The sequence below is a fragment of the Tetranychus urticae genome, chromosome 1, assembly GCF_039701765.1.
Source record: "Tetranychus urticae isolate SD_2017Ah chromosome 1, NJAU_TeUrti_SD_1.0, whole genome shotgun sequence".
NCBI classification, from domain to species: domain Eukaryota; kingdom Metazoa; phylum Arthropoda; class Arachnida; order Trombidiformes; family Tetranychidae; genus Tetranychus; species Tetranychus urticae.
The window spans coordinates 22,023,449-22,033,424 of NC_142958.1; the positions used below are offsets into that span (position 1 = coordinate 22,023,449).

Genomic DNA, 9,976 nt, shown 5'->3' on the forward strand with positions numbered 1-9,976 from the left:
GACAGTTTAACATAATACGGAAAGTCAGTGACGGAAAACAGTCACTGATTGATCATTCGTAATATACCTGAAAAGGTATTCTCGGTAATTTCCTCCATCTGATTAAACATCATCTTGACACATTAACAGATTACAATCATTTGTTTTTCTTTCTAATGCTTTAAATTTCCATATTTTCCATATTATTTATCCATTATTTTCCTGGTTCAAAATTGATCCACGCGTTTTGTTTAACAATTAAGTTCCATATTCTTTATCTGTGTCATAATATTTATCTATCATAAGGCGGAATCATGTCTCATAATAGGGTTTAATTGACAATGGCTTATGTTAATTATTCTTATGATTCATGTCTTCCCATCAATCCTGTTCAAGTTCAGATTGCACTTCACAAGCAAATAATCTAACGAATCGTAAGCAATAATCTTATTCTGTCCAGAATACTTCTGTAGTTCGCTTATCATCTAATATTCAAGTATCAGAAGACAGCGATCAGAGTCCACGATCCAGTTTGAGTATTTAAGGCTACAAGTCTAATCTTCCATCTGTACATTTTATTTTCAAGTTAAAATAGTCTTCAGTTAATTTTTAAAGTAAAAGTTTTGCTTATCTTCAATATCGAGCACTCCCAAACCTGTAATGGAAAGTGCCTTCAGAAAACACAATCATTGATATCAGCAAAATTTTCATCCTTGAAGCATCAACACATGCACTAGGTGCACAGTTTGTCCAACATTCATTGTGGTCAAATTTAATATTTTGTGTGTTAATTCAAATAGTTTATTTTGTCTAGTTATTATTTATTTCTAGTTCAGCCACCTAAGTCATTTTATTGTATGCACAGAGCGTTTAAATATCAGCATATCAAGTACAGGCTTTCGTCCATACTTTTTGAATGACTTTTTAAGTGAATGTAAACGTGTGAAAATGTGAACGTTTCTGAATTTTTTCGAGACTCGTTTTCTGAAAAAGATACATACGATTAGTTACATACATGTAGTTCGTTAAGCGATTATAACAAGTTTTAAATGTACATGGCGATACTCAAAGCAGTCAAAAGAAACAAATTCAAAATAGCCAAAGGCTTAAATCAATAAAATCTAGAAACGATTTACACTTAAGCTTGCTTAAACTTAGATTTTTATCGACGTTTTTACTATGTAAGGTAGTGCAGCTAAAAATTGAAACATAAATTGTTTAGCTAATTATTCAACAATCAGATTAGTTAGAGAATTATTTTTTTTTTAATTTTCATTAATTGAGTCCTGCTAATATACCATAAATAGCTACTGTTGCTATGTTCATTTTATCTCATGAAAAAATCAGAGCAATCTTTGTCAAATTTTTCAAGTTTTTATATTTAACATTATTTTCTATGGGATTTTTCACCAGCTAGCTGTTTTGTCTTCAATTTTTGTTTCATTTTGTCCTCTTGATGCTTCACTTTATGAAGACATAGTCGATCAATGTTTGGCCAATTGACTTCAAATTTCATATTTAGCTTGTGTTAGGTTGTTGGCTCAATACCTGAAAAAATGGTGCCTTTAAGTCTAGACATTCTGTCTAAAATTTCATTTGAACTATTAAATATGAATGTGTTAATTTTTAGTTGCACTACCTTAAGTAAGTAAAGGAATATGGATAAAAACTTAGACTTTCGAGTTAAGAACAGGGACTTTGTGGATTTCTGGGGCATAAAAACTGAGTCCATTAGTGCTATAAAAAATTTGTCTGACCGACAGTTTTCGAGAAAATTGAGGTCAAAGTCGAAACTTCGATCGCCGTTGCTTCAATTATGGAAGTAGCTTTTTTTCATGAAACTCATTATTCTGATGTAACTTTTGATGGCCAACCAGAAAAAGCATTCATTATTTAATATTTTAGTTTTCTGTACAACAGGTCACTTCGATTTTCAGCTAAAACGATCGTTTTCTGTGATCATAAGAGTTAGAAAGCGGAAACTTATTATTTATCGATAAAACTCATGAGCTACTCGGCTTCCTAATAGCTGCTTACCGACGAAGTTAACAAACTTTTTTCGTGTCATTGGTGCTTTGTTCATTTAAACAGCATAATTGAATTTTCGTCCTCCGACAATTCAGTTGCATTTGATTAAACTGATGGTTATGATTCCATTTTTGTTTGCACCAAAAGCACGGAGCAAGAATTGGGCTTCTCAAAAACTGTGAACTTCTGGTACCCCGTGAAAAATAAGCCTTCGTTACTCTTCTGAATTCTTACCATAAGTAATTATTTATAAAATCGTTTTTTGAAGCATCATAGAAATGACTTTAAACTCCTTTAACAATTTTCTTTTTTGGAAGGGAAATCGATTTTACTACGAAGCTTTCAAAATTTATTCAAAAAATACGCACGTAGGTTTTATTCTGATTGTTAAATCAGAAACAATAAAAAAAATTAAGTACGATTCATTTAAAATAAGCCCATTTAAATCTAATGGTTAATCCTTAAATCTGTAGATGTCACTCATGGTAATCACGTTTTCCTTTTTGTATTGAAAACACATGGTTATTGAGCGAGAATTTTGTCCTTTAATTTGTTTGCTAATTTTTTGGTGTTTAAGAGTATTAATTTAAGGTTTAATTGTTTACTAAAAGTTGTCATTTAATTTATTTGACTTCCCATTTGCTCTATAATCATGTCTAATTTAATCAATCAAAAAATTTTAAGCTCTTGCTTGAAAAATACTTCTTTAAAATACGGTGCCACATTGAAATCCAACGGTTCTTTGATTCATGGCTCTTACATGACGCCCGTTAATCAACGGTTCTTGTTTACTGCCAACTATTTAGGTGTTGATACATTTGAGAATCAACGAACCAAAGTCTCTGGTCAATTTGGTCATTTAAAAGACAACTTGATTGAACGTATGAAGTCTACTATTGAAGGTAAAAATAAGATGATCTTTTCGGAAGATCTCAAAAATTCCATTTTTCTGGTATCTAATGAACCTGAAGATGTTGCTTTGTTAAAGCAAGTTATTTCAAAGTAAGTTATCATTATTTCTTCCTTTAGTTAAAATATTAATAAAATTTTCATTATTTTTTGAAATGTTAGATACACTGAACAGACTAATGACATCAATTTTTCTACCTATCAATTTGGACCTGTGGTTATGAGGCTGTTATATTTATTCGGAGACTCTGAATTAGCTTATAACATGTTAATGGATGATGTAAGTATTCAATACTAAAAGATTCTGAAGTCTAAATTACTTCATTTTATTAGTGCGTTCATTATGACTTCCTCTCACTCAATCTACTCTTTTTCCGATTCTGCAGAAGTACAAAGAATTTTTTAATCAAGAACGAAGCTTTTTGATAACTATGGATCTTTGCTGGGAGCAAGGAAAGTACCAGCAAATATTAGATTTATATGACCGATTCCGAAATCTTGAGGGAAGGCCAAATAAATATCCTAGAGACGTGATTACTTTAGTGGCTGCAGCATGCTACAAATTGGTAAGTTTAATGTTTATGGCTGCAACCCTCATCTCAATTTTTATCACACTAATCTTTTTCTCCTTCTTTTAGAATACACCGGAAGCTTTTAAATACTGTTTGAATCTGTTTGTTGAGATTCGAGAATCGAAGACTCGATTGACAAGACGAGCGATCTCCTTTTTTTCAGCTTTAGCTTTGAAACAAAATGACCCAGAAGTTGCACTCGAAAGTCTCACTCTGGTTGATGCTCCACCTAACAGTGCTGTTCTTTTGAGTATTAGAATCATGGCTCTTGCTTCACTGAAGAGAATTGATGATATTCTGTATATTATCAGAAATATTATCAATCGCGGTCGTCCAATCGAAAGAGCTATTATCATCGCAGAAGCGGTAAGTTTTAGTCATTAATTTTAAAGGTAACAGATAACTATAATGTTTATGAACTTGATTTTTGTACAGGTTGAAAAGGTTGATTCAGCTGTCGAAGCTTCAGAAAATTCTGAATTGAGAAATGATTGGGAAAATATCAAGAGAGCGCTTGAAGAAAACAAACTGATTCAAGAGAATTCATTAGAGCCAATCATTTGTAATCCAATCGAAAGAACAGTTAGAAATGACCAACCATTCAGACAAGGAGCTGGAGGCTATGGACAAGGGTCTAGAGGCTATGGACAAGGGGCTGGAGGTTATGGACAAGGATCTAATAATTATGATCAGCAGAGAGATAACAGATTCCGGGGACCTCGTGGAAATCAAAATTCTGGAGGTGGTTATAGGAGAAATGATAACTATGGAGATCAGAGACGTCGCAATTATGATTCCCGGTTCAGAGAGGAAGACGGATCTAACTACCAACAATAATAGCACCAAAGCATTTAGAAGCATTTAGTTTAAAATCCTAACTTTGCTGATTATTTAGCAATTTTTCTAACTCGAAATAGCAAAAAAATTAGATTAAGTCATTTCATTTCGTCAATCTCAGAAATACCTAAGATTGATTCTTTTTGTATTGTATAAATACGATTACTGATATTATAACATAAAATTTAAATTCTTTAGTTAACATTATTATTTTTTTATGTTAACGTTTGTTGGCTCATCTCTCGGTGCAATTATATTAATCGGACTTTGAATCCCTTACGTAAAGGTAACATTTTATTGAAATAATTTCCGAGAAAATGATAACAGTATGATAATTAAAGCAAATGTCAAAAGATGGCTGCAGATGGAGGTTAAACCTGATTTTTGTCGTCCTGGTTTTTTGCAATATTTGTTTACATTTTTTTGTTGAGGTGTTCACAACTGTTCACTTATTTACCTGTTCACCAACCAAACTCATCTCTTCACGCTTTTTTTAAATCAACCGCATATCTACAATAAACAACATGACTTCTGATAACCGTACTCTTCGCCCAGTAACTATCTGGTTAACTGGTAAGTATCATGATTCATGATTGTTAATTATCTATTTTGTCATATTCGATTATAAATTTAACTGGTTTATATTTTACGGTCTGTAGGTATATCTGGAAGTGGTAAAACGACAATTGCTAATGGTGTAGTTGCTAAACTTAGATCTTTAGGTTATAATGCAGTTAATCTTGATGGTGACAAATTACGAGCTGGTTTGAATAGTGATTTGGGCTTTAGTTCAAAGGATAGAAAAGAAAATTTACGACGAACTGCAGAGGTAGCTACCATGTTCGCTGGATCAAATCTTTTACCGGTTGTCAGTTTGATTAGTCCATTCAAAGAGGATCGAGCTTTAGCTAGATCGATTCATCATAAGAAACAAATTGATTTTCTCGAATGTTTCATCAATACACCCGTAGAAGAGTGTGAAAGAAGGGACCCAAAAGGATTGTACAAAAAGTTTAGATCTGGAGTAATTAAAAATTTCACTGGTATTGATGCACCTTATGAGATACCTGAAAATCCTGATTTAGTTTTAAGTACAATGGATTTAAACATCGAAGAATCTATTGAGAATGTTATACGTTTACTTGAAGATAAACAATGTATTCAAAAACGAATTATTGAACTTTTCACTTCATCTGATCTACTGCCTGGTATCATGGAACGACTTAATGACGATAGTGCAATTGCTCGCTTAAACATTTCCCGGATAGACCTTGAATGGGTCCAAGTATTAAGTGAAGGATGGGCTACTCCTTTAACCGGATTCATGAGGGAAGTTGAATATCTCGAGTGCATCCATAAAGGAACTATCAGAGGTTAGTAAGTGTAAATTATTACGAGTAAATTATTACGAGTAAATTATTAGTTTAATGTTCATTATGTCTTTTTATTGAAAATATTTCGTGATTCTATTAATAGGTGGTCTTGTTAATCATACGATTCCTATCGTACTTTCTGTTTCTGATGCTGATAAACAAAGATTGGAAAATAAAAAGGAAATTGGTCTCTGGTATGAAAATAAATGTTTTGCAATCCTTGAAAATCCTGAATTTTTCATCCATCGGAAGGAAGAACGTTGTGCAAAAATTTTCGGAACAACTAATATAGGCCATCCAACCATTAAAATGATCTATGAAAGCGGCGATTATTTAGTTGGAGGAGATTTATCTGTTCTTCAAAAGATAACATGGGAAGATGGACTTGATCAATATAGACTTACACCGGCTGAGCTTCGTACGAAATTCAAAAGAATGGGAGTAAGTATCAATTGAAATGAGTGCAAACTCAATTATTTTTCCACAAAATTTCCCTCATAAATAATAGATCTTTATCAAGTGCATTCTTACTAAATTATCATTTTAACCACTTCACGTTATAAACGTTATAAAAATGACTCACCTGTCAAAATGACAAACTTTTTGCTTATGTATTGTTTTGGTTAAGATGAGAATGAAGATAATGTTGAACCGCTATTGACGCATTATTTCAGCTCTTACAGTCAATTCACATTGAAATAAATTCATAATGAAAAGATTCATCATCAAAATGAAGAAAACTTTTGCTATGGTTTATCTTAGAATCAAATTATTGGAAATTAAATAGTGTTAAATCTTAATTAGTGATTCGAGTTTTTTTTCACTTTGAGCAAGTAAATAATTTTAATATCATGCAATTTTTCATTTTGACTATGGATCTTCCAATGGGAATCGACTGTAAGATAAATGTAGCAATGTTAAATGAAATATCATTAATAATAATTTTGTATATTTATATTGAGTATCCTTTTTGAAATCATTTCAGTATCGGAAACTTGTTTAGCCATTAAGACTGTTGTAACTTAATTTTCACTTTTCAAACTAAATGATTTTCTCTCTTCATTTTGTCCACAGGCTGATGCCATTTATGCATTCCAATTACGAAATCCAATTCATAATGGTCATGCACTTTTGATGCAAGAAACCAAGAAACAATTATTGGACAAGAATTGCAAGAATCCAGTTCTTTTATTGCATCCTCTTGGTGGTTGGACCAAAGAAGATGATGTGCCTTTAAAAGTGAGAATTGAACAACATAAAGCCGTCTTAGAAGCAAAAGTTTTAGATCCAGAATCAACTGTTCTAGCCATTTTCCCATCGCCAATGAGTTACGCCGGACCCGTTGAAGTGCAATGGCATTGTAAAGCTCGTTTAGTCACTGGTGCCAATTATTACATAGTTGGTCGAGATCCAGCCGGAATTCAACACCCTAATGGTAGTGATGACCTTTATGATCCTTCACATGGAGCCAAATTGTTACAAATTGCAAGGGGTTTAAGTCAATTTGAAGTGATACCTTTTAAAGTAGCTGCCTATAACCTTGTAAAAGGTTGCATGGAATTTTATGACCCCAATGAGAAGGACAAATTCCTCTTTATTTCGGGTACAAGGATGAGAGCTTTAGCTAGAAATGGACAAACACCACCCGACGGGTTTATGGCTCCTAAGGCTTGGAGCGTTTTAAGAGATTTTTATCAATCCCAACCTTAATCAATTTATATCCCAATTTGATGGCGGTAACTTTTTAGATATTCAATGGACTAATCAAGTGATTTCAAATTCAGCCCTGCAAACTTTGCAGCGCAAAGCCTTAGTAATTATTAATATATTGATCTAAAAACATTTTTCCAAACATTAATCTATTCAATGAAAAAACCTTACGGTTCATCTAAAATTGAATAATGGTTATGTTATCGCAATATTTTGTTAATCTGGTTAATCGTGGTGATGATCCAATTGGTGTCGGAAGCTGTTTTTGAGTTGAGCTATTTTTCAGATGATTAATGATATTGTTAATATAAACAAAAAATTTTAAAAATGCATCCTGACTTCATCTCTATCATCCTCATTATAGCTATCATAATCACTCCTCGACATTATACTATTACTGCCACAATTATATCAAAAAAAGATTGTTGAAAACCATCAAATCGATTCAAAATCATTCCGCCCTTTTATTGGCTAAATAATTGCGCTCAAACTTTTCAAGCTACATTCAACTTGACAAATACAATGTTGAACAAAAATTGGTTGCTTCGTTCATTCTGATACACTTTCATCATCGATGATAACCTTAAAACAAATTGTACACCAAAACGCTAACGACGTCCAAATTTGGCTAATCAAAAGTATTTTCACCAAAATTTAAATTATATTTCACATTCGCATTATTGTGATGTTTGTAATCTGTCTCTATTTCACACTTTTTCACTTAAAATAAACCCTTTTGGATGGGCTGACGAAGGGATTTTAAGTTTAGTCAATCAAAGCCTTAGTTATTATTGACACTTTACAAACATATATCAGTTTATACATATTACAAAGTTATTAAAGTTGCACCAAAAAAATTATTAAATATTAATAATCTGTCTCTTAATTTTTTGATTCAATAATCTTAGTATTCGTTAAAAATTGAATCACCATTGTTGTGGTTCTCAATAGTTTACAATTCTGGTTACCAATCATGATTTTTTCCTAGGTAGAGTGTAAACACTTAAAATGAATTGATGTCAACCTGTGATAGTAAGGCCTTCTTATCGATGGTTAACAAGGAAACAAAACTCAAGGTAGATAACGGAATAATTTGTTGACTTTCTTAGAGATTAGTAATAACTGAATCCATTATACTGTTTAGGCGTTGTCATATTTTTTTGTTAATTACGAGTAAAAATTTAAATATTGTATAAAGATCAAAAGTTAACTAAAGTTATCAAAATCAGAAATAAACACGATGTTGGCCAGATTCACAATCCTCATTCTGGGTAAGTAAAAAATATGAAAATCTTTATGAAAACAACTGATATGCTTTAATTTATTTTGCCAATTTTCATGATTATAACAGCTATGGGGCTAATTAAAGAAGCCATGAGCCAAGGAGCATATGACCCGTATCAAAACTACAAAGGAGAAAGAAAAGGTAAGTTCCGTTGCGATTACTTCAATTTAAGATTAATAATTAATATTACTCATTTGTAACAAAATTGCAAGAGCTATCGACATTTGTTTAAAAATTAGATCATACATGAAAATAACAATTTATCTTTCAGGTTCGTTTACGCCTGGTGAATTGACTGGAATTGTTGTTGGTGGATTCGCTGGTTTCTGTGCACTTGGGGTTACCGTATTTTTTTGCTACTATGTGTATAAAAGGGAAAACGAGCAAGGTTCAGGTGGACGCTATTCACCAGCAGCAAAACTTGGTACTTATCGCTAATTGATTGGAAATCACGATCAATCTTTACACTTCATTTTTGTATTAATTTAAAAAGTCACCTCAGTTTTAAAATAAATGACACAATAAATGTTGACTACAACAGGTATAGATGAAACATCAAGTTTTTTATTTTTCAAATAAGTGACAAATACCTACAAAGTAAGAAACTATTTGTGGGCAGCTGCCTTTCTTTGTTGAATAAGCACGTTAGATAATTCATCTCGCTTTTTCTTTGCTCTAGCGTGTGTTCCGAGTCTTCGCTTCAAGAACTTAAGGGCTCTCTTATCTTTAGAAATACGCAACAATTCCAAACACCGCTTTTCATAAGGTGTGTGTCCACTGATTTCTCTGACGATATCCTTGACAAATTTGTTTTGCTTAGCAATTTTCTGTAAAAAGGTGAACAAAGGGGAAACATTAAATTAAAAATTCAATACGTAAATGAAATAAACTATAGACATGAAAGATTTTTTACTTACACTTGGTACTTGAGCTTTCTTAGTAACTTTAGCTTTAACTGGAGTTACTTTGTGTCCCTTCTTAAGACCAACAACAAGTTCGAACGCCCGTTTCTTGGCCATGTTAAACTAGATTAATTAAATTACACTAAAATCAAAAGGTTAACTTAATAGACACACTTAAATGAAATAAAACCGAAGGCAAGTTTTATTTCTCAAGACTTAAGGTTTCCGGTTCCGCGAAACACAGCGCCACCTTTTAACTTTTCTAAAAACTGTTTGAAGCGCATAAAATGAAAGCAAAGATTTACTCTAAAGCAATAATTATCATTAAATCAATAATCAATACAAAAATGTAAATCTCTTTGTATTTAATTTGCTAATGAA

General features: G+C 32.2%; 3 protein-coding genes and 1 long non-coding RNA gene across 4 annotated transcripts; 3 read left to right on the forward strand and 1 right to left on the reverse strand.

Moving 5' to 3' along the window:
- Nucleotides 1–2,543: 2,543 nt before the first annotated feature.
- On the forward strand, nucleotides 2,544–4,527 carry LOC107362726 (pentatricopeptide repeat-containing protein 2, mitochondrial). The gene is made up of 5 exons (XM_015929846.3): nucleotides 2,544–3,009; nucleotides 3,079–3,196; nucleotides 3,303–3,482; nucleotides 3,555–3,854; nucleotides 3,924–4,527. Exons 1-5 carry the CDS (start codon nucleotides 2,660–2,662, stop codon nucleotides 4,323–4,325), a joined length of 1,350 nt encoding a protein of 449 aa, XP_015785332.2. The 5' UTR covers nucleotides 2,544–2,659; the 3' UTR covers nucleotides 4,326–4,527.
- Nucleotides 4,528–4,782: 255 nt separating this feature from the next.
- Papss (3'-phosphoadenosine 5'-phosphosulfate synthase) lies at nucleotides 4,783–8,282 on the forward strand. Its single transcript, XM_015929901.3, has 4 exons — nucleotides 4,783–4,898; nucleotides 4,985–5,698; nucleotides 5,802–6,139; nucleotides 6,773–8,282. The coding sequence occupies exons 1-4, from the start codon at nucleotides 4,850–4,852 to the stop codon at nucleotides 7,406–7,408; spliced, it is 1,737 nt and encodes a 578-aa protein (XP_015785387.2). The 5' UTR covers nucleotides 4,783–4,849; the 3' UTR covers nucleotides 7,409–8,282.
- Nucleotides 8,283–8,525: 243 nt separating this feature from the next.
- LOC149094774 (uncharacterized) lies at nucleotides 8,526–9,246 on the forward strand. Its single transcript, XR_016197748.1, has 3 exons — nucleotides 8,526–8,679; nucleotides 8,760–8,834; nucleotides 8,965–9,246. It is a non-coding gene; the product is annotated as an uncharacterized LOC149094774 (long non-coding RNA).
- Nucleotides 9,236–9,764, reverse strand: RpL36 (ribosomal protein L36). The gene is made up of 2 exons (XM_015929956.3): nucleotides 9,611–9,764; nucleotides 9,236–9,520 (listed from the first exon to the last, which is right to left on the reverse strand). The coding sequence occupies exons 1-2, from the start codon at nucleotides 9,710–9,712 to the stop codon at nucleotides 9,299–9,301; spliced, it is 324 nt and encodes a 107-aa protein (XP_015785442.1). The 5' UTR covers nucleotides 9,713–9,764; the 3' UTR covers nucleotides 9,236–9,298.
- Nucleotides 9,765–9,976: the final 212 nt, after the last annotated feature.

Bases quoted from the DNA above. Each gene is read 5' to 3' on its own strand.
- LOC107362726 (XM_015929846.3), top strand. From the start codon at position 2,660: ATGTCTAATTTAATCAATCAAAAAATTTTAAGCTCTTGCTTGAAAAAT. The intron at 3,197-3,302 runs GTAAGTATTCAA...CCGATTCTGCAG, and splicing joins ATAACATGTTAATGGATGAT to AAGTACAAAGAATTTTTTAA. The intron at 3,855-3,923 runs GTAAGTTTTAGT...ATTTTTGTACAG, and splicing joins CTATTATCATCGCAGAAGCG to GTTGAAAAGGTTGATTCAGC.
- RpL36 (XM_015929956.3), bottom strand. From the start codon at position 9,712: ATGGCCAAGAAACGGGCGTTCGAACTTGTTGTTGGTCTTAAGAAGGGA. The intron at 9,521-9,610 runs GTAAGTAAAAAA...ACCTTTTTACAG, and splicing joins AGAAAGCTCAAGTACCAAGT to AAAATTGCTAAGCAAAACAA.
- Papss (XM_015929901.3), top strand. From the start codon at position 4,850: ATGACTTCTGATAACCGTACTCTTCGCCCAGTAACTATCTGGTTAACT. The intron at 4,899-4,984 runs GTAAGTATCATG...TACGGTCTGTAG, and splicing joins AGTAACTATCTGGTTAACTG to GTATATCTGGAAGTGGTAAA. The intron at 6,140-6,772 runs GTAAGTATCAAT...TTTTGTCCACAG, and splicing joins CGAAATTCAAAAGAATGGGA to GCTGATGCCATTTATGCATT.